Raw genomic sequence first — 23,713 nt, forward strand, 5'->3', positions numbered from 1 at the left:
AACAACAGTTCCGCACCAGTTTTGTACCTTCAGTTGATTTCAATACTTTTGTGTGTTCATTTAAAAACCAACTAAATCGAAATAATTTATGAAAGGAAATACTAATAACTACTCGAGTGCATCAGGAACGAGTCCTAAAACCCGGAAATTAGTACTACTGCACTCCCGGTTCCCTCGTATCGAAGTCAACGTTTTTTCTAAATTGCTTCTTGGTTAGATGCCTAAAATAAGTTCCGTGTAACACAAGTTTAAGGAATGTTAAAGTTTGGTTCTACAGTATAAATACGCCAGTACATATCCTTCTCGTGATTTTTGAAGCTTTTACGTGTCTTAAAAACGCAGCTGCTAAAACTTGCTATATGAGACTACAAAACGTCATCACGCCGACTAGTCCGCTCTTACAACCTTGTTGTAGATACTCGCTGTCATGCGACCGTGGTGTAGTTCGTTAAAGGGAAGGCAAGGCAAGGCAAGGCAAGTTTATTTGTATAGCACATTTCAACAACAAGGTAATTCAAAGTGCTTCACATAAAACCATTAAAATCATCAAAACATAAGGCAAAAGTAAAGGAGATTTAAAACATACATTGAAACAATAAAAACAGTTATCAATACAGTTTTATCACATTGCGGGACTCTAACCCGGCCTCCCTGAGGTCTTATTTAGCGTGGGACTCCAACCCCGCCTCGGGACTCTAACCCAGACAATTGGACGCGGGACTCTAACCCCGTCTAGACGCGGGACTCCAACCCGGTCTCGGGACTCTAACCCGGCCTCTCTGAGGTCTTATTTAGCATGGGACCCCAACCCGGTCTCGGGACTCTAACCCGAGACAGGGTTAAAAGTCTAACGTTAACTTTTTGCTTCTTGCAAGTACATTCACGCCTCACACATTATAAAAGTGGTGTTAATTTGTAAAGATAATTTTGAGGAATATAACTTGGAATTATCATAAACTTGTGTTTGCCACAAATCTTATTGTTTGCAATCATTTATAGAAATCCAATCCTTTTTGCCGAGTGAACCAGCGCACGTGTGTTTTGACGAGAGATCGATATATATTTTTACCACGATACCTCTGCTTTGAAAGTCCTATTGACTGCTAGCGACTCCACAGAGAACTCCACTTCCCAGCATGCTCTTCGGTCAGAGACAGGTTGCACACAACATCAGCTGCACAGGACTGTATATTTTAACACAGCATTTGCAGCGATGCGGAGCTTCTTCGTGGTTATTACGCTCTGCATAAGTCGCGTGTCTGCCTCGGATACTAAATGTGAGTTTATTTTATATGTTACCGAAACAGGAAACTAACTTGGCGTTATGTTTGAGCCATTGCTTGTAACATAGCTAGCTAGCATGTATTGCTAGCCACCCGCCTTTTTTTTTACTGCAGGTGACCTAAGGTCGCTGCTTTAGGAATAGCAAAAGGTGCCGCGTTGCATTTGTGCACGTAGTGAGGTTAGCCAACCGTTATTATTCATGAACATGAAAACGGAACTAATATCCTTTCTCCCTCCAGTCTCACAGGATGCCCTCAGTCCCGGTGAGAGCTATCTGAAGTCGGTGTGGCACAACAGGCTGTACTTGTATTCAGCTGCCGCGCTCGTCTTTGGGATCTGGTTCTCACTGAAGGTGGCTCTGAACAAGGTGAGCTGTGTTCACTCATGTGTTATAGCAGACATATTGTGCTGATTTGTGTGACTTTTCTAACCGTCTCCTCACTGGCTGCTGGTTCTCAGTTGAAGTGTTTTAGACACTGCTCATGTTTCCAAACATGTTTGGACGTCTGTCATTGCATGAAAACGAAGATCCACATCCTAAGACCGGCTGTCATTTATTATCCTTATGTCTTTATTATTTCTCCGTCTGTATTGCTTTTTAGAAAAAGTTCTCCAAAGACTCCAAAGCCGTGAAGATCAGCGACAGCTCTGACAGAGACACTGTGGCTCACGTGTCCGCAGTTAAAATCTTCTATGGCTCACAAACCGGAACAGCAAAGGTACAGTCAGACACCGTTTACTGCAAACATCCTCACCGGCTCACGATGGCAACATATAGACAAGACGATGCTGTGATATGATATGATGATGTAGATCAACATTGGTGATGATATTCTCCATCACGGTGCGACTGTGGTTAAGTGGAGAGCATGGTCGTCCTTCAATCAGAGGATCGGTGGTTTGATCCCCGGCTCCGCTAGTCGCATGTCGATGTGTCCTTGAGCAAGACTAAATTGCTTCTCAAAATTCCCCAAATTGTGCCTACGGTGTATGAATGTGATAGAATCTGATAGGCAGGTGTCACTTGGACCCTACCATCAGCGTGTGAATGATGACAAGTAGTGTGAAAGCACTTTGAGTGGTCGGAAAGACTAGAAAAGCACTTTACAAGTACAAGTTAATTTACCATTTTACCATTACTCACTATTTTTATTAGTACACTATAGTAGACAAAGACAATATTTGAAATGCATCAAGTGCAACAACAAAGTCTGAACAAAAGTTTTTAATTCTGGGCTCTAGAGGCGGGCGTAACACATTTATGAGTGAGAAGCTTCAGGTGGGACTTCTCATTGGTTCAGGGCTTCGCAGAAGAGCTGTCGGAGGAGGTGAAGACGATGGGTCTAACAGCAGAGGTGATTGACATCAAAGACTACGATCCAGACGATCAGCTCGCCGATGAGGTGAGCCCGGTCCCAAGAGAAGATGCTTTTTCCTTGTTTAGTAAATGACAGAAAGATGCGGCGTGTGGAGACATGTGGCCCTCGGCTAAAACCACTAAACTTCAGAGCTGCACGTAACCCAACAGATGATTAATTAATGCATCTGTTAATTGTCGCAGCTAAGCCATATGTTGTTCCGGTGCGTTAATCAAATCTCTATAGTGTAAGACCTGGTAACAGATTTATAGTGAAATAAATCGTACTGTGTACTTGTCATTGAAAGCTTGACAACAAACAGCGCAGTAAAGCCTCAACCTCTTTAATGTGCCCGCTCAGCTTTGCCTCCATTTTTTTCCGCACTGATTTGATTCCTCACACGGAGGACAAATACATAAATCCTGCTCAGCTGAAGAAAGATGGATATTTTCATCCGTGTTCTCTTTTTTTATTTTAATTTATTTAGTGGCCCCAGGCACCATGTAGTGTGTTGAGAGAAGAGTAGGAGGTTTCTGGTCTGCTACACGCAGCAAGAGAGCAAACAGCTTTTTTATTCAATAGGGCAGTGATGCAGTTTTTTAAGCGACGGCAAAGCTGCACAGAAGAAATGGCCGCCCGCAGGCACCAGTCGCTCCCTAGATGCAGCTGATCCTTGACCATCAGTGGAGAAGGCGCTGTCTGTTCGACAGCTAAGACATGAGACAACAGACTCAACCCTGAAGTTTCCTGTTTATTTACACGAGGGGATGATGTTTGCTTTAGATGTAATCCAGATTGATTTTCTGCTGTCCTCCACAAGAGATGTTAGTCTTGGAGACGAGTCGGCAGAATTGAATTGTGTGTAATCTTGCCACTTGTTCATGGTGCTCAAGTGCTTTGCAAGATCTGTCTGTTTGTCCATCACTACCACCAGTAGATGAGGTTTTTTTACTCACATTCCTTTTTTATGTCCACGTTTTGCTCCGTTGTGGGCAGAAATGAAAAATTACATATTTTGTTCCTCATGTTCAAATTTACTATTATGTTATTAACTGAAAGTATGGTTTGCCATTTTTCGTCGCCTCATATTTTGTGATTAAGAGCAATGGAGTGCTTTTACTTCATTGTGTCTTCCCTGTGTCTGCTGTGTTCACCTCTCCGTTCAGTGCACCAACAAGTCCGTCTGCGTGTTTCTCGTGGCGACCTACACCGACGGAGAGCCCACAGAGAACGCCGAGTGGTTCTGCAAGTGGTTGGAGGAGGCGTCCACCGACTTCAGGTACGGGAAGACCTACCTGAAAGGCCTCCGATACGCGGTGTTCGGTCTCGGCAACTCTGTTTATGTCGGCCACTTTAATACGGTAAGGAATGCTCTTCATAGTACGTATTGTCAGAATAATATGCTTTACTATCAGTTACTTAAAGTATACCCACAGCACCAAGGTTGACAGTATGTTCCAGGTCCAAACTTGACTTAATGTGCACATCACCGCCGCCTTGGTCAGCATTCAGTAACTGTCACAAAAGCAGCAGCAGCCCGACTTTATTTCTTTAAACTCTATTTAACCCACTTTCCTTTATGCCTAACCAGGTGGGTACCAACGTGGACAAGTGGCTCTGGATGCTGAGCGGCGTCCGAATCATGACCAGGGGAGAGGGCGACTGTAATGTGGTGAAGAGCCGCAACGGCAGCGTTCAGGCAGACTTCCTGGCCTGGAAGGTGAAGTTCCTGCTCCGCCTCCAGACCCTGGTCAAGGGGGAGAAGAAGAGCTGCAGCGGGAACTGTAAGACCGGAGGCTCCTGTACGAACAAGAGGAATGACGGACAGGAGGATAAGGAAGAAGAGAAGGAAGAGGAGAAGGACAACAGCTCTGAGGTAACGGCAGAAAAGTTGATTTCACTAAAGAGAGGCAAAGCCCCGCCCCATCCAGTGTCCTCCATGGGACCTTATTACAAAAGAAATATGTACTTGAATTAACGACGAGAGACACATTTTAAATTTAAAAGATTATTTTGCATGCAAAGAAAGTTACATTTTGTCATACAACTATACTGAAAATGTTTAATTAGAAAGACTACAAACCCAAAAGTTGCTAAAGGGGCGTGTTTCTCTGAAGCTACGGTGATTGTGTGTTTCCTACCAGGATGGACTCACACAAGCAATGGGTCTTTTCCCCCGCTAATAATAAGAATCGCCGCTCAGACACAAAACAAACTGACTTTCTTGACGTGTAGAATTATCTTTTGAATTGACAAACGTCAAATGTGTAATTCATGGCATAATTCAAACGAGATAAAAATATTATTTGTCTCTTGATTACCGTACATATTTTCTCTGAAATAAGGTCCTGTGGGACTGGGAGGGGAGGGACTTATCCTCTCTACTGCGTTTTTAATGGCGCGTTGTGATTTCTTCATAATGGGGGAACGAATGATCACACATCACGCATATAGCCTCTTAATTTTGCCTTTAAAGATGCATTTAACTGTAAAATGCACATTTTCTTCCTGGGGAGCAAGCAAAAACGGGCTTTAAGAAGTAGACGTAGTCATCGTGACGTCACCCTTTGGCTTGTGGATTTGTCGTTTTAAAGCCACAAGTTTAACGTTTTGTCCGTCGCCGCCATCTTTAATTTCGGTCACCGGCTTTTTTGCAACCAGGGAACGGAAGTGACCATATTTGGACGGCAGAGAAGTGACGTCTTATACGTCTCTGGTAGCGGCAACAACCTGTCAATCACAAGGTAGCCCCTCCCTAAAGCATACTCTGCTTTATGGTCTATTTGACTCTAAATGGACCATAATTTACTAAATGAACATCATGCTGTATTGAAGAAGACTTGAAACTAGAGATTGAGACCATAAACTCATGTTTACAATGTTTACTGAGGGAATAAATCAAGTGAGAAGTAGAGTCATTTTCTCATAGACTTCTATACAACCAGACTTCTTTTTGCAACCAGAGGAGTCGCCCCCTGCTGGTCAGTAGAGAGAATGCAGGTTTTAAGACACTTCCACATCGGCTGGAAGGATGCCGTCTGGGAACAAGGATGCCGTCTGGGAACAAGTCCTCCGGATCCCTCCTGAAAGGTCCAGGTTCCTCTCACAGTGAAAGTTTGTGTAGTTTCCTCAAACAGTCTTCTGTTTGTATACGTCACGTGGACGGAAACTTTGTAAAACCCGTCTTGTTCATGTTCTTAGACAACCATGTCAACAGACATGAGACAACAGACAGAGCACAAATAAGCAAGTGTAGACAATTGGTGAGTATAAGAAGAGGCGGAGACCAAAAGGGTTGGAGATGTCTAATTAGGAAAAATGTCCTCTGGCTTACGATGAGGCCGTCCGACATCACAAAGGCACTTTAGATGTCGAAGCACCTCTCAATCACGGGAGGCTGAAGTTGGATGTCTGAGGCTAACGCCTGCAGTGTGATCTAAAGTCTGATCAGGAGTGCTACTCTGTTCATCAGGTCATTTAGCAGCGCTGATTTTCATGGTGTTATAAATGTTCTGCACATGAAATGTGTCATCGCCGTCGAGGCCGGTCAACGTGTTAAAATATGAAAATAGCACTTTTTAAATCCGTTTCACAAGAAGAGCCGGTTGTCTGCTGATCACAAGGTTGGCGGTTCGATCCCCACCTCCTCCTGTCCACATGGCCAAGTTATCCTCGGGCGAGACACTTCTTCCCCGATGGTAGCAGCACCTCGCGCGGTAGCCTGCTGCCAACAGCTTTCATATGCATCACACACACACAGATGACCGGTTGTCATGGCAGTGGGCCCCTCGGAGCCAGCTCTAGCTGAGACTCCTTCCTTTCTCTGTCCGCACCGCCAATTGCACTCATAGGTGACATTGAACCAGAGCCGCGAGTAGCCGAAAGCTGTGGCGAGGGGACCATCATCGTGATGCATCTACCCGCTGCACCGCTCATCCTGCTGACACACATGTGGGCAGCAGCACTGTGATGAACAAAGGCTCAGTCAACATGCACAGGTGTTCCCTGAATACCTGAGCATTTGCATGTAGTTAGTCGTGTTCCGGATCATACAAACGTTTTAATGGTAGTTTACCACAAGCTGACCAGCGTATTTCACATCGGCTGCTCTTGGTATTACTGTGTTGTCACACCACATGGTAGCACATGCATGTTTACAACATAAGTGGCGTAAACGCAGAGTAAGTTCCTTTAAACGTGAATAGAAGTCACTGCTGGCTGGTAAATGTGGTAGTTTTTTATTATAATCTTATTCTATGATCAATCGGTCGTAATTTAGATTAGATGCCTGAACTAAGCTCTGTGCTTAACACAAGCTGAATAGATTTTAAAGTTTTTTTTCTACGATGTAAACTTCGTCAGTAAATACCCGTCTTTAAAGTGTCTTTGAAAAGGCGGTTACTAACAAGTAGCTAAATGACGTCGTGCAGACTCGTCCTCTCTTACAACCTTGTTGTGTGTGCTCTCGCTCATGTGACGGACACGTGGTGCAGTTTGTTTACAGCCTAACGTTCGCTTTTACTTCTGCCGATTGCATTCATGCTTCAAAAGTCATAACGGTGGTCTTCATTTGGGAAGATTTTCTTGCTGAACAAAATATGAAAGTATCATAAACTCGTGTTCGCCACAGAGCATATCTTCTGCAATAATCCAAAATCCAATGTAAACATCCTGTGTTGAGGGAACCAGCGTGAAAAATAAGTCATCCCTGCAGCACTCTATGGGCTCCCTCACTTAATCATGGCTACGTTTTGAATTGGTTATAGCTCGGTCACCCGTGTCCTTCACCTTTTTGTTTTTATTCACCACATTTGGGGCGTTCTCGTCGTCTCCTCCTTGTTTCAGGAGGATCTGGTGGAGTCCAGCAGTGACGAGGAGGAGTCTGGCCTGCAAGATGAGAAAAACTCCGGCTCAGTGGTTGACATGGAGGATCTGGGCAACATCATGAGCAGTGCCAAGAGAGCAAAGGTCAGACTCTGTCCACAGCGACACCACCTTTAATTATTAGTAATGTATAAGCCTACAGCTGTTAGCTGACGCTGAGGCAACACCTCAGACAGAAATAACACGATGAAAGCGAGCACTCAGAAGTGAACACTGTACTTGTACATTTGAGTTTGATTTGCAGTACTTTAGCTGCCGGCTTCACAATATCACAGGGAGGTTGTTGAATCATTTGAAGCTGGAGCTTCCGGTCGTCATCCAGCAGGTTTATTTTCAGCGTTTCTGCGTTGAGGTCTGCGACCGGGCACCAACGAGGCACTGAGCTTCCACCACCTCGGCTCTATCCGAGCGAGGAGAAAGTGGTGTCACTGAGGGAGTAGTGGCAGATGGGCTGATAGACACCAGGCCCCCGGCAGGCGACAAGCGCAGCCTTGTGAAAGAGCGACAATGCCCACTTCACAGACTTGTGAGGAACGAGTGACTCAAGAGAAGGCAGTAAAAACAAAAACGTGAAGGAAGAGGCTTCGTCGGCCTCCTTCATATGCAGCGAGAGGACTGAGGCAAAGAGGAGAGAGAGGGGAAGGAGAAGACGTGTAGGTTCTATGTGCTGTTAGAGCGGCAGATCGTTGTGGGAAGAGTCCTCTTGTACGTAAAATCAAAGTGAAAATGAGTACGTTGCATCAAACGATCAATCCAACGATTTCAAGAAAACAGAGAGAGAGCCTGTGACTTTTACTACAGGCTCGCTTATTAATGTAATTAAAGACTTTCTTCTTAATGCACCTGTTTAACAACAATGCCAAAATACTGTTCTATGTTCTTATAGTTTATTACGTTTGAGTTCCTGCGCTTTCCAGTAATCCTTTGTTCATTCTCACTGTTTTTGCTCCAACTCCTTTTTTATACAAATATCCCTCTTCATCTTAATCTGAGATGTGATTAATGTTCCGTTTACTTTTAGCCGCTGTCCACTTTAAAATGATATCTGCCTGCATTGTGTCCAGCTCAAACTCCTGCCTCAACTGGAAATGATTAGATCAAATGAGATAAAAGTAGATAAGATGAGATGCGTCTTTATTGGTCAGGTTGTGCAGCACAAAGCCAGAAATAAGCTGATAAATGGGGAAGTAATAAGAATAAATAAAATGAGGCCAAAAGAAAAGTTCGGTCAAATTCATCTTAACTTTGTTTATTGTGCCTTAAAGTGTGAGTGTAGGGAGGTGGAGAGAGAGTCTGCCAACTTGACTGTGTGTATAAAATGATTTTCCAGGCTCTGGGTTATTTCTCCTGTGTACTTCTGCTCTCATGACAACATAATTCTGTTAGTTAACGTGCTCACGGTGCTGCGTCTGCAGTGGGAGTGACTTCAGCAGCAGGCTTGTCCTTGCTCCTGTGACATGAATATTGCAGCATCCTGTGTGTGAGCTCTGCGAGGGTTGGACAGGCCCGTCTGTGTACCAACGTGTGAGGAAGAGATACCATTTAATGGCTCCAGGGGCCCGAGACGCTCGGTACTGCTCAGACGGAGCCAGATCTTCATTTTTAAACTTTCACGAGGCGTTCGCTTCATTTAGTTTTTTCACGAGGAAGCCGCGTGTTCCTCCCGTCATTCCCTTCCCCCTGAGGATTCTCCTATTTATTCTCGTAATGGCCAAACGCACACTTCCATGTCACCTGGTGCACGTGTGCTCTGATGGGCTACCTCGCCTCGCAGCGTTTTAAGTATGATCGTCTGCTGCGATGGCTCGTATCGTCGCGCTCTGATGTCAGGACGACGATTCTGCCGCTTGTCTCTCCGTGGTGACAAATCAGTGTTGGTTTTTCTGCATGATTTGGTCACACGGAGCAGACGGCGAGATGTAATTAGTTTGTAGATTAAACGTTTGCCGAGAGACGACAAGTATTTAGGCGAGCTGCAAATTAAGTGCGAACAAGGAAATTCCCCCGACTCCAATATGTTAGTTAGCTCATTTACAGCGTGCAACCACATCTGTTTTGCAGTTAATGAGCTGAATATGTTGCAGGTTTTGTTTTCCATCTATTGAAGGCTGAGTATGATGTGTCTCCGTGTCGCAGTGTTCTTCTAGAGCTGCAGTGGGAGCTCACTTTGTTTGTGTTTGACCACTAGGTGATGACAGAGGCTCTCTGTTGCAGGCAGCTCACATCTCACTTCAACACCACACTGACGGTTCACTCCCAAAGCTATACGTGCATGAACTCTGCTGACTCAGCTGACTCTTCATCTGAGTCTGTGTTCAAGTGCTTCCAATCGGGCTCGCTGTTTTTAAGTGACTTGTCCAGGATTATGTCGAGGTGATTTTTAGGGTTGTAAGTAAATATCGATCCACTCGAGTATCACGATATTGTGTTTTGTGATTTAGTATTGATCTGACGTGGACTCGAGGTTCAACTGATTAGAACACATTTTGGGCCAAAACTCAATAATTGATATGCTTTTCATGACTATTTTGCACGAACAATAGGATAAAATGATGAAGTGATAAGTTTTTGGACAGACGTGGATAAACTGCAACTTGACTGTAATTGTAGTGAATTCAGATTTTATGCATATTTTATTTAAAAAATCACAGTATTCCTTGCTAATGTATTGAATAGTAAACACTGTAATGATACGTATGACATCACCAGATTCCTGCCGATACACAGCTCTGTGATTTACAAACCAGTCAAACAACAAACTGCTTTTGTTCATGTCACTGTGCTTTAGAGCAATCGTTTCCAAAGACTGGGTCAGGACCCACAGGTGGGTCGCAGGAGATGTTATTAGGGTCGCCAGAAAAAAATAAAATTTTATATATATATTTATATATATATTATATATTATATATATATATATATCCCAGACTGAGGACGCAAATTTCTTACATTTAAAAAAAAAAAACAGGGAAAAAACCCGATTTGATCAGGAATGAGGGGGACTGGGTTACTGCTGAACTTGATGATGATACATATGTTTGTTTATCACAGTTCATATTGCCCAACCAGTCCATATCAGGCTTTGGCTACAGTTCTACTCGTGTTCTGCTGAGTGCCAACCAGCTTCATTTCCAACGTTTCTCTAAATGATTTTGCACAAATGTTTGTCGCATCGCCATCTAAAGTTTGTCACTGCAGGTGTCTGTTTCTCCCAGAGCGGTCCATTTCATGCCGTAGGGGCTGCTGCCAGATGGGAGTTAGTGTGGAACGGATCATTAACCCGAGCGGCCACACAGATTTCCTGGGCTGGGTTGTTTTCAGCTCCGTGTCCAGAGGGAGAAAGCAGAGATGAGCTACTCTGACTGAAGGGCCGCTGTGTTGCCTCATCGAGTGTAAAATGATTGGAGTCTTCTAGCCCGTCTTTTGTCTTCTAATTATGTGACAATTAAGGGAGGTTGTCAGTCAGGTTACATACTGACAACATATCTGCAATAAGGGACCTGATACATAGTTCCACCCTTCAGACATGTTTTAAGTCACATAAATATTTTTATTATCTCTTATTGGAAAAACCCAGAATCTATAAATCTGCATTTTAGATTATTTCAACTAATTAAATCCCATTTTGAATAGAATTATGAACTCGCCGACCCGTTTGTGTTTTTTACGTTTACGTGGCAGCTTGGATTCGGTGGCGCAAATGCGCCGCGAATTCACCCGATGGCCGCCTTCTTCTACACACTTTGAAAGTGAGGGTGAGAAGTATTCAGTCGGTTGCAATCTGCAACCTCACCACTAGATGCCACTAAAACCCACTCGCTGGTCATTTAAAGCCACAGTTACAGTTATACTTCCAAACGGACCCGTACATCGCTACGCCACCACCTGTGGTAAGTCCCAACAAGTCCCAACAAATTGCTGGTACGCGGACGCCCGCAGATACAATCACCCGCTGATGAAGAAGTTTACGTATACGCACAGAAGTGGAAAGTATAACTTTCGCTTAAGGCAGGTCTGGGTTAGGGCTGAATTAGATAACACTTAGCATTTTCCTTTTTCCAGTATGTTTAACAAATTACGATGTTGGTGTTTGAGGCTTTATTGATTTTAGGGCTTTCCTCGATCCAAAAAATGTGTTGATTCATTAATTTAATCGACAGATCTGCAAGATTGAGTTTCTCCACAAAGAATCACCCAAAAGTACCATTTTAAATATTGTGTTTGGCAGACATGTGCGTGTAAGTTTCTTGGAAATGTTCAGCATGAAAAAAGCATTAAAAACCACAAAAAAAATCCTCGTCGACTAAGATCAAAATGACAGATTAGCCCTAATTTATCTCAGTCTTCTTTTTCTACCCGGCGCCCTCTTCTGTACTCTCCCTCACACGTCCACATCATGTCTGTCCCGTGATCACCTGCTTGCTCCGCGTGCTATCGCTGCACCGTCCATCCGTCAGCGGCCCCCATGTAGGGTCACGGTTCCAGAGCACAACGCGGTGCTGTGAGATGTCCCAGTTCTGTTGGTCCAGACAGGCTCGGGCCATGACTGGACGTCTGTGAGCCCTCGAGCAAGAGGGCGAAAGCCGAGCAGCGGGAACCAGAGGCGGCGGCCAGACGAATGTGGGGGGTTTGCACGCGAACACCACGGGGACAGATTGTGGCACCGTTGGCTACACATTTGCGTCTGCTGTCAGAATCTTGCATGTCACGGATGTGGAGTTTAGATATCTGCTGTTTGAGCCACAGCCTGTGATAGAACATGTCATTGTGTTGTATAATGTTGTACTGTGACTTGGTTATATGGTTTATTCTATGTTTTACTGCCAGCATGTTTAGACTAGTCATAAATCTACACTCTCGTGAGTGTTGTTGTTCAGAGTAGATCAGTCGTAGACCTTTGATGTAGGGAGTGCAGATAGTAATCACTGAGTGTTTAGCTTCGAGATAGTAAACCACAGATCTATAGATTAGGATCTGTAGTAAATGTTTTATTGTAGGTACTGTTGTAAAATGTGTAGATTAGAAACAAACCAGATGTCTTGGAGAAACACACCTTCCCCCCCTTCTCTTTTGATGCTCTGACCCTTTAAAAGTGTACTCAAACTGCACACAGGTCACTCTCTCCATCCCACAGACAACACAGGCACTCTGTGTGATGATTGAGTCTTCTCTGCGCAGAGAATAAATACCTTAAAGGTTTTTGGTTTTCTCGGGTTTCCTTATTTCAGTGTTCTAGGACTCACTCGGTGCTATTGAATCGTTTTTTCCACCACAATCCTCCTGCTGATGGTACCTCCGGGTGGCTGATGCTTTCCCAGAGCGACTGCTTGGTTGAGTGACTGTGCACCTGCACTGATAACTGGGATGGAGCATGGTTTATAGCTTCCTTTTGAACGAGTGGTTCTCTCACTTTGATGGCTTACTTATTCACAGCGTGTCTGTTCATCCAAAGGGCTGAGCACTGCTGCTGTTATGGAATGTTTGGGCAGAGGCCGGTTAATGGCGGCCACACACAGAGCTGCTGGATGGCTACATGGGCTCACATTCTAGATGCATTGTCAGGTTTTGTCAGATACAGGTGGGCTCTGAACACCGGAGGTCTTACTCTTCTTCTCTTTTATCAGATGTTTAGTCATTTAAAAATAACGAAAACGTATTATTTATAAATTCTTTCAAAATTTGAGAGTTGCCATAAGCGGATGAAGTGGGGTCAGACCTTTATTAAGTGCTGACGGGGCTGTGGAGGAAGGTCTGGCCATGCAAGACTAGTAAAGACCAAAACGGAGCTAAAAACACATAATATGGGATTTTCATTGATTAAGTGGAAACAAACGGGACTTCAAATGAGTTCTAAGTAACAGAAGCTCTGTATTCTCAGGAGATCACTGACTGAGTGGTGATCAGACTGTTTCGGCTCGATTACAGCAGCACCGTAATTGGATGGAGCATTGTTATCCTCAAAGGCACAACGCCTCTCTTGAAAACTAATACCTGTTCACATGCACTGGGCGACTTTTGTAGCAGGACTTAATCTTCTGTTGTGTCTGGATTTTTAGAATTGGATTCAGAAAAGGTTTTATTTGCAAAATCCAACTGCAGACGGTAAGAAACTGTCCTGCAGCCAATCCCCTTCTCAGCAGAGCGAATGATGCGCTGCAGCGTACCAGACGCTGATGGAGGAGCAGAGGATGGACGCAATGATGGCAGTGAAGAAGTGCACCATCATTGTCTTTGGCAGGTTGAACTTCTTCAGCTGCCTCAGGAAGTGCTATTTACATACAAATGCTTCACACAGCAATACTGTAATCCTGACCTGAAGGAAGTCGTTGGGCTGCAGCAGCTTGTGGTATAAAGTCCAACAATCGTCTTCTTCTAATGCCGGAGACCTTTTGTTGCGTTTCCCTGCACCCCTTAAACCCAGATAACCCTGCCCGGTCCCGACACGATGATGTCCCTTTTTATTCAAAAAGGCTTGTGTCATGCAGTGGTTATGTGGCACACTGCAGAATCTCCACCCTTGATCTTCAGTCAAATCCAACATCAAACACTTTGAAAGGAGCTGCTTTTAACTCTAGAGTGGTGAGCATCAAATCATGAAGCAAGCAAGACGCCACATATTCCAACTGGCTTTTTAAGGTCGCTGTTTTCTACTGTTGGAGTTAAAAAAGATCATTGTACTTCTGTTGAAATCTCTTTATTCCATTGACCCTCTGTTGCTGTTGATGTAACATTTCTGAACTCTCATCTTAGATCCTGCAGCGGTTTAATCAGTATCAACATTTCAGGACTTTGAAGTGAAGATAATGCCTCATTTGCATGTTTAAACATGCATTTTCAGACAACACTATTGGTCTTTTGTATTTACAATTTGAAAGATCACGGTTTATTATTTCATAGTTGTGACAGACGCCGGTTGTAACGTAAGCAAAACCGGCAGATTATTTTTCAGAGATGCCGTCCCGGCATACGTGACTCTGAGTCGTGCGTCTTCCACAGAGCAAAGAGGAGGGTCGAGGAGACGGACAGTTGGTGAAGCTATCCAAGGTGAACGGAGTGAAGAAGGTTGAAGATGAGGGGGAAAGAAGGGAGATGATCACCCCTGCCCTGAGAAAAGCACTGACCAAACAAGGTGAGGAAAGTGGAAGTTAGGATTCAGTTTACAGGAAAAACAACAGAAAGGTGTGTGAGTGGTGGTGGGACTCTTTGACTGGAGTGTAAAACTTTTTGACAATTTCCAAAAAAGAACATCGGCTGGTGTCAGCGGTGACTCTATAATATATTCATAATATCGAACTGCTAAAAAAATCACATTACGGACCAGCTGCTTGTCAGAATATCCTTAACCTTCCTGTTTCCACGAGGGCAGCAACGCTGTAATTCACTTTAAAACATGAGTTATGAGTCACGTCACCTTTTTAATATTCCACCATTAAATCTTACCGACGTACACAAATATCCAGGAGAGAAGTCAATTTAGATTTTTTTTATAAAGAATATCTTTACTGGTCTTTTTTTAGGATGTGGGGGCAGAGTGGTAAGACATGCAGCAAAGACTATGTTCACACTGCACATCTTTTTGTTGTTGTTGCAAATATGTAAGTTTCAGAAAGCGTGACCAGCAGGTCTGATTTAATTATTATTATTTTTGCAATGCGACGTTAGTCTGGACAGCCATATTAGACTTCATGCAACCTTTACGTCACGTTAGATCGACTTCTGCTCTGGTGGGAATCGCTCCATTCACGTCTCGATCCCAACCACTCCTGTCTCCCACTCTCACTCACACACACACACACACTGTACAGAAAATAAATGAATCCTTAAACGCTGATTTCAGTGGCCCTCCATGCTTACTTCTGTACGACAGCGTGCTGCGTGTCCTGATATTGGCCACATATAAAAAAGAAAAATGCATCTGGCTAATAGATCAGAACTGAGCTCTATGGCTTGCAGTGTAAACTTGGCCAAAGGGCCCGAGGCTGTAATCAAACCAGGGACATGGCAGTTGCACCATTCTGCTACCGAGTCGCTCCACTGGTCTCAAATGCTAATTAGTGCGGCACACCACGCAGAAGTGACTGCTCGGATTATGTTTAAATTAATCAGCTGATGAAATGGCATCCCTGTGTTCCAGTGTTAATAATGGCCAATGTTCTAGCACCTGATGATGACCGTCAAGTTGAGTCAATTTTATTTATACAGCCCGATATCACAAATTTAACTTCGGGGAGCTTTTCAATCTATAAAGCATACGACACACTCGTATCCTTTGACGCTCGCTTCAGATAAAGAAACACTCCAAAAAAATCCCCTTTTTAAATCCCTTTCATTCCAAATAAACCTCAGAGAGAGCAACAGAGGAGAGATGTGTGGACAGAATAGGCCGATGTAATAAAATGACAACATTCCAAGAGTCTCACTTCTCTCTCCTCCCACACCAAACCCAAACATGATGACCCGAACGTACCGGCAATATCACTGTCAACCCAGTATTTCTAAAAGTAGGTGTTAGGTTTAAATTGGATTAAGAATATGTGAAATTATGTGGTGGAAATAGTGTTGCCTGTGAAAGTTGGGATGTATTGTAGTCAAGTGTTAAGTGTGGCTCAGCATTTATGATATTACCTTTGTGTTTTGGTAAGTGAAGCCTCATGCAGTTTATCCGTATGTTCTCCGTGTAGGCGTTCGCCTCCCGTAAAGCCTCTTTAGTTCTGTCTGAAACATTTCACTATCTCCTCTCTATTTAGTCTATTCTCCAGTACAACACAGGCCAGCCATTTGCAGCCAGTTAACCCCCACTGTTGGCTCACACAACTCTCTATAAATAGGACTCTGTGAGCAAGACTTCACTTCATTGGACCAAATGTTGACCTGCTTCATGTTGGCACCGGTCAGTCCCGGTTTGACGGCTTGTTTCATGTGCAATGAAAGAATAAAGGATGAAAGTGTTGGCATTGTTTAAATGATGTTGGGTCTTTGAAGGCTGTGTTCCCTGTGTAGCCTTTTCCTGGCATGCCATGGATGCAGAAGTCATCGAGACTGTAATGTCCAATAATAATGCTGCACATTTAAGAAAACCGTTTGCTGAGACTCAGGAAACTGTACGTATAATCCGTTTGTTTGAATTTGTATTTGTGATGATGAAGAGTGAACCTCGTGGGCGGGCGCAGTGTCCAGCTCCTTTAAATGGGAGGGGAAAACCCTGCTGTTTATTCTGGCATAATGTCGAGGTCAGCAGAAATGATTGAGGTCACGTCCATATATCCTAAAAGTCAATAACATAATAATCGCGACAGGCCTACTCTCACAGATAAAAGTATAGTTGAAACATTAAAAACATATGATGTCTTCTTTTCTCCTGTGAGATCCTGAGAAAAGAAGAAGCTGCCGACCTCTCCAAACAAATTAGGCTGATGTTCCCTCTCTCAGATGAAACGCGTTCCCTCCCTCGTTTTATTTCCCTCAGGCAGCTCAGAGTGGAGCTCAGAGTATCAAAGTATAAATTGTTTGCTGAATTGCCAATAATGTTGTCTTTTATTTGAAGTTATTTAAGTCCACAGTTGGAGTGGATCTGTATTGCGTTTTGTTCGATAGCTTGTGGGTAAGAACTCGTTTCTATTCAGCAGCTATTTGTAGCAGCAACTTACCCTTTAAGTGGCAAATTGATATAATTAACTACTGAGCGCACACGCATGCATGCACTTAAATACCTGTGCACTTGCTTTCTGTTGTTGTTATGATGCCTTGATATTGATGCCTGGCACAATCTCTCAGCCGACAGTGAAGAGGGAGATAGAAAGACATTTATCTCCCCCTCCCCTTGGCCCCGAGCCTCTCCCCCGACTCATTGAAGGGCACGGAGGCATTGGAAATCGATTTCCCCGAACAAACACAGGAGAGGGAAACGTTGCTGATCATTAATGCGTAAATAAACTGCCAGCGGGTCCAGGGCCTTACCGTGGCTTCCACACTCGTGTTGGCCTGGGAGTGCATATTTTTGAATGTGTCTTGCAGTCGCTGGGAGCGAGGTTAGTGGAGGTCGTGTTTTTCAGGTGGCAACTTGGTGCTGGTCAGCCAACTTCTTTTTGCCCCAAAGAAGAAATGCACGACAAACAAAAACGGAAGCATTCTGTGTGTAAGCTCGTTCTACTTCTCTAAAGAACGTCTTCGATCAAAGGCTGTTCCATTCAGCTGGTGTATCAAAAATGAGTGTTTTCCCCGTTCAGCCTTGATGAATAACATTTGTATTTGACTCATCTAGCATCAAACTGACACAAATACCCTGCTGTGTGTTTGATTGGATATTGCAGCTACAAGGATTTAACGGCAAAAAAGGTTTGAAAATAAAGAGCTCCCACCTGAACTCCACATCAATCCTGTTCCGTCGCTGCTCGGCTTAACTGGAAAGTCTCTTTTGGGTGTCTGGTCTTTTAAAAAGTGAGCCCTTCTTGATTCCCTTGGAAGCCGTCCCAATATCATGTTCCGGTATTTCTTGAGCAGATTAAGGGATACAGATGAAGCTATTCCTTTTGATAGACATCACAGAGGAGGATGAAAGACCACCAAGCGTAGCCATTCATAGCCAGTGGTATTAGGGCCGCGGTGGTATAAGAGGATAGAGAGGCAGACCTGTGAAGTACTTTAATCCTCCCTTTGTGCTGACGGAGAGTTTGAAACGCCGTCGCCTCCTTTCTTTCTGCTGACGTGCTTTACTGGAGATGTTCAGTAGCCTCCGAGGACTGTGACTGAGTGTGACTTTGTGAATGTTTAGCAGGGCTCTGCTGATGACTACAACTACAACTTTTCTCTGCTCTGGGTCAACGAGGTGTTTACTGCTCTTCTCACATGTTCTTTCTTTTTCTCTCCTACAGGGTACAAACTCATTGGAAGTCACTCGGGAGTGAAGCTTTGCCGATGGACCAAGGTAACTGGGGGTTGACTCCTCCATAAAGCGTTTTACTTTATTTCTTTACCGAATGCCTGAATGACATGAAAGCTGTTGTTTTCTGTTGATCAGTCCATGTTGCGAGGGAGAGGAGGCTGTTACAAGCACACGTTCTATGGCATCGAGTCCCACCGCTGCATGGAGACCACGCCCAGCCTCGCCTGTGCCAACAAGTGTGTGTTCTGCTGGAGGTATGTACCTGCAGGGTTTGGTGTATGTAAGTTGATACTGAAGTGGACATTTTCAGTTTTTAAAGAATATCTCCCATAACCCCTGCAGTACTCCACAGTAGCCCTAGGGGTACTTGTACCCCCATTGGAGACCTGGCTCAGATCAAACTAACAGTCAGACTTCAGATAGCAGTCTTAATTCATCTGTTGCACAAAGCTGTCTGGTTCATGACCATCAAGTAAGACTAATTTGCTATGAATTCTGGGTAAAATAAGACTGCAGACCAGTCTGTAATACATGTGTCTAACTGACCCCGGGTGTCCCAGCGATGCAGAAGTGAAAGCGTCTTTAGCTTCTGCACTGTGACGTATTTCACAGAATACTTCAGCGTACAGTTTTCAAGAGGGATTTAATTAAAATCCTTCACATTTGATTGCAAAGTGGGCGGGCTTAAGGGCGATACGAAGCTACAGAGGAGCTACACACACCTCCCTCACAGTGAAAATGATTGATTTTATATATGTATTTATTATGATATCCAAACACACGTCTCTTCCTATTTCTCCATATTGCTCCATTAGCTACTACCGCCCACATACGGCAAAGTTTGGTTTTGTATGACCAGTGTGGCTAGCTAGTCCCCCAAAGTCTCATTTGATTGGATCTTTTTTTGTTTTTGTAAACACCTGTGAGTGCAGGATGAGCCATCAAGCAGCATTAGAAAACCGTAACAGAAGCTAGAGACACCCTAACATCCGTTTCACGGGGACTTTAAAGTGAAATTTCACAGTTTCAATCAGCTCTGTTTAATGGCAGCGAGTGCAGCCGAGCAGAGTTTGCTCCCGTCCCCCGTGCTGCCAGCATCCGGAGCTCCGTCAGACCAATGAGCGGGTAGCTCGAGGCGCTGGAAATACTGAGGGAAAGCCAAACCCAAACCGGTTAATGATTTACGCGCAGGAGACGAATGGCCGGCATAACCGCGAGGCCTAAAGGTGGACACTGATTCATCGTGACAGCGGCGAGAGACCGAGGCCTTTCTCTCCCTTGAGTTCCTTTTTTTTTTTTTTTTGAAACATCGAGCACCGAAAGGTCGCCCCGAGAGTGTGCCTCGGCGACCTGCCTCCCTGTCACCACAGATACGCCGGTCTCCTTTCAGACGGCTATGTGGCGTGACAGGAAGTGAGGTAATTTCAGGGCACAGATGTAATCTCGCCGCTGCCCTCACCAGCCACCTCTTTGTAGCAACAGGTGGAATTAGATTTGATGTGAGAGGCCGGCATGCGTGTGCTTTTTACCGTGTGCATATGCATGCAACAGATGCGATGCCTTCAGGATTTGTTGTTGCACCTAGACATCACACTTAGACAGTCAGAAGGTGTTATTCACACCCAACGGAGGTGCCGTTGTTTTACAGTATGATGCATTTTTTCATGTTTTTATACGGTTAGAAATTGAATAGAATTATCACCTTGTTGGAAAGACGCTCATCGCTCTAAATCAGAGGAACACGCGCATATGTGGACTCAGCTGAGTTACAATCTGGTGCATCCGGTCACAAAAGTGGCGTTAAAAAGACAAGCGCAACCACGACCGTAGTGCCCCAGCAGACAATGAACAACTGGTGAAGTAGCATTGGTTACAGTGTGTCTGCTGTTGTGCTTTACCTGCACGCCCCATCAACAGACATCACACCAACCCCGTGGGCACAGAGTGGCGCTGGAAAATGGACCCCGCTGAGAAGATCCTGCAGGAAGCCATGGAGAAGCACCAGAGCATGATTCGACAGTTCAGAGGTTCGTCTTTTAGAAGGTCACACATGCAAACATGAGCGCTCTCTCCCGCTCCACCTCTTGGTATAACTCTGTTTCTCTAGCCGTCCGTTTATCCGTCCATCAGTGGCACTGTTGACACACATTTCTGGGCTCCATTAGTACTTGCGTGTACTCACACTGTTGGCCGTTGGGACTTCTTTTCTCTGGCTGCTACCAGCTTTGGCTGAGGACGGACGGTTGGACGCCCAAAGCTCAGTCAAAACAGATTTAGTGATCATCCTGTGATTATTCCCTGAGCAGGTTTTCTTTCAGAGGTTTTAGGAAATGTTGTCAAAACATGGTGGTAACACAGTAATTAGACTTTTATTAAAGCAAACAATTACTGATTGAACAATATTTTTTCATCCCAGAATGATTTAAAGCTTTTAAACGAGATCTTCACTGCAGCTAATGTTTATAGTTCTTGGAGATTAATCCAATGATACGTTTTTCTTAATAAAGCAATTAAAGGTGCTATACACGAGATTGGGAGCAATTTTATTGCCCTTTTTAACATGACGACAGCAAACCGGCAGCTCGCAGCTAACGGTGCAAACTGTGGCGACTGACGGAGCTAACATTTAGCATTTGCATTTATTTGTCTGATTGTGAGCTGCACAAAGGGTTACAAACTCACAGAGAAGCCAGTACCAACAATTATCTGGCTATCGCACTGCGGCCTACTTTAAAGATTCCACCTGTAACGGACAGCCTTAAATTCAACAAGGCATACAAACTCTACAGTAGGTTGCCATCGAAGATGTTGGGCATGTGTGACTCTACCTCCCAGCAGAAGTATTCTTAAGGCCCGGCTTGATCCCGCGACCTTGCAGTCAGAAGGCTGCCTCTCTAACCTCAAAGTCACTGCCGAACCCATCGTATAACAGAGAAGCAATTGTACTCGGGGAAATAATACAGATGCCTAATGCTGAAAGCTGAGGCGTATCTTCTTCAAAGGGCTACTTCATAGATGATATTCTTCTCAGAGCAGTTATTCATGATGTATTATAATGAACGTCATCATGGAAAATGTCCTTTCCTGATGTTATTATAATGGAACAATAGTGCACATAAGCTCATGTTGACAGTAAGCTGGTTTTTAGTTCACTTAAAGTAAAAAGTAGACAAAGGCACAAAAGGGATTGCAGCTGAGACAGGCCGAGGAAATAAAGAAAAGGACATTTTCAGATGCTTTTACGATGCAGCGCTTTGCAAGTCTAATTAGAAACAAAGAGAGCAAAGTGCAGGCCCGTATAGTCATTATCACCCAGAATGTATCTCTCCAGTTGCTCCACAAAATCACATTAGGCAGCCTTCAACTCCAGTTACAGTGATGCGTTTTTTTAAATGTCTAGGGCAGTGAACAATCCAGACAATGCCTCTGAAAACCCACAGTGTAGTTAAACAGGTTGGTGTGCTGACAGCCTGATGGGTACAGTTTAAATGAATGAAAACAACGTGCCGGAAGTATCAAGTAGCATATTATTTTTGCTCCTGGCCTGCTGTTTTCTGTTCAGACCACGGTAACTGAATACGGCTGATGAAGTCATTTAGCTCCGGGCATCCGCCACAGAAAGCCTTTTCAATCCATCCGATTGGGCAATCGGTAACAACACCAATGACGCCGGCCTCTTTACTGCTCTGAGTTTATTTTTCCTCTCAACTTCAACAAGTGTCCAGGGCGCTCCTGCTCCTCTTTATGTTAAACTATAAAACGTTTTGACCGGTAGTTTATTTGATGGTGCATTTTACATCCATCAATACTCCGGGTATGATACAGTACATGCTCTTTAGCTGGCCAGGAACTCAAACTGAGCGTGTGCTCTCGACCAATGCCACGAAATCCACAAGAGCTTCCTTTAATGCCGGCACATTTGTAGGAAGAAGCTTTGGTCGATGTTCTAACTTTCGCCGCAAAGTCAACTTATGAATGAAATAGTTTGTTCTGCGATTCTCTTGGCTACAACAACCCAGCACTTATCATTTTTAAAAAGACGTGTCTCTTAACTCGCACACCATGAACAAATTCAAACAAGGATATGAACTCTTCAAAAAAGGGGATAATGACGTCTTAATCATCGTCTGTGGTGTCGAACCACAAGACGACGAAGGCCGAGTCCAGAGGACATGGTAGGTCTTTGGTAATAGTTCTTCCTTTGATTCAATGCTCCGGCTTCATAGCAGTCACCGTAATGACACAACGGCCCAAAGCCCTCGAACAAGGGAGGTAACTATGTGAGATGTAATGGGATTTGACATTACGAACATGAGATGTATACATTGAATGAGGTCCCACTCACTTGACTCACACGCAGCATCTTCTCAGCTGGTAGTTGTGAACAGAGTTCAGCGGGATTTCTCTTCGGGGACGGTTTGTCTTTGTCTTCGGCAGCTGTTGCAAGATGTGATTTGTCCTTGAAAGGCGACGCGGACAGACGCACAAAATGCTGCAAACCTATCAATATTTCATAGAGGGTCTTATAAAGCATATAAACTTTAGGCATCAGTCCAAAGTTTCACTTCATTAAGATTCCCTGCATGCACTCTTAAATGAAATTGCATCTGCTGGAGCGAGAGCAATATCACATTAAGTTCCCATGACAGCGCGTGAAACTTTCACTATTTGTATTTTTCCCCGGTTCTATCTAAACATTCAAATAAAGACTCGCAGCATCTCTTGGGCTCTTCTTCATGTCCCAGCTGGTTGTGTTCATTAGTCTCATTTTGCTTGTGGCGACACTGTGTGGCTTTGCATTATTTTCATCCTGTGAGTCGGTGTTTGTCGCTGAGGCAGAATGTGGTCCTGGTGCTACCACGGAGGCAGTTTTGAGCACTTTGCCAGGTGTTCATTTTTCTGTCTGTGGGCAGATTGTGTCAACGCGATGGCGTCGCAACGCGTGAAGATGCAGTCACAAAACTTGACAGGTGTGCAGCTGAGATAAAAATGAAGGCACGGTTTCAAAGTTGGGTGTGGTACGAGCAAGGGCGCCAGAGGTAAGGGGGTAGGAAGGGGGTCATTATTTTGTTAATTACTATCGTTCAGTAATCTTAAAGTTGAACAGCAATAGTTATTAAACATATGACATTCATCCCTAATACAGGATTTTCTGCTGAGCATATCTTCACAGCACCCTGTGGTCTGTGCTGGTAGATGGATAGGCTGAACATCGGGGTCAAGACCACCCAGTGGAAAGAAGGAGAGAGGGAGTAACAGACGGAGAGACTGGGCTCCGAGCCCGACTCCCAAGGCTCACAGACTTTCA

The 23,713-nt window shown here is 44.3% G+C and overlaps 1 protein-coding gene across 4 annotated transcripts in view; it reads left to right on the top strand.

Annotated features, from left to right (window-relative positions):
• The first annotated feature begins 1,119 nt into the window (after positions 1 to 1,119).
• tyw1 (tRNA-yW synthesizing protein 1 homolog (S. cerevisiae)) overlaps positions 1,120 to 23,713 on the top strand; it is a 51,837-nt gene continuing 29,243 nt past the window's right edge. For all 4 annotated transcript variants that reach the window (XR_012956176.1, XM_076099935.1, XM_076099937.1 and 1 more), the window contains exons 1-11: positions 1,120 to 1,277; positions 1,524 to 1,651; positions 1,887 to 2,003; positions 2,586 to 2,687; positions 3,809 to 4,003; positions 4,234 to 4,518; positions 7,488 to 7,610; positions 14,520 to 14,652; positions 18,395 to 18,447; positions 18,541 to 18,659; positions 20,323 to 20,432. Coding sequence is in view for 3 of the 4 variants with exons in the window: in XM_076099935.1 (XP_075956050.1) it covers positions 1,214 to 1,277; positions 1,524 to 1,651; positions 1,887 to 2,003; positions 2,586 to 2,687; positions 3,809 to 4,003; positions 4,234 to 4,518; positions 7,488 to 7,610; positions 14,520 to 14,652; positions 18,395 to 18,447; positions 18,541 to 18,659; positions 20,323 to 20,432 (1,429 nt within the window). In the remaining variant the exon portion in view is untranslated. The remainder of the gene's footprint in view (positions 1,278 to 1,523; positions 1,652 to 1,886; positions 2,004 to 2,585; positions 2,688 to 3,808; positions 4,004 to 4,233; positions 4,519 to 7,487; positions 7,611 to 14,519; positions 14,653 to 18,394; positions 18,448 to 18,540; positions 18,660 to 20,322; positions 20,433 to 23,713) is intronic.

Source organism: Anarhichas minor, unplaced genomic scaffold, assembly GCF_050575085.1.
Source record: "Anarhichas minor isolate MPS153535 unplaced genomic scaffold, ASM5057508v1 ptg000026l, whole genome shotgun sequence".
NCBI lineage: Eukaryota > Metazoa > Chordata > Actinopteri > Perciformes > Anarhichadidae > Anarhichas > Anarhichas minor.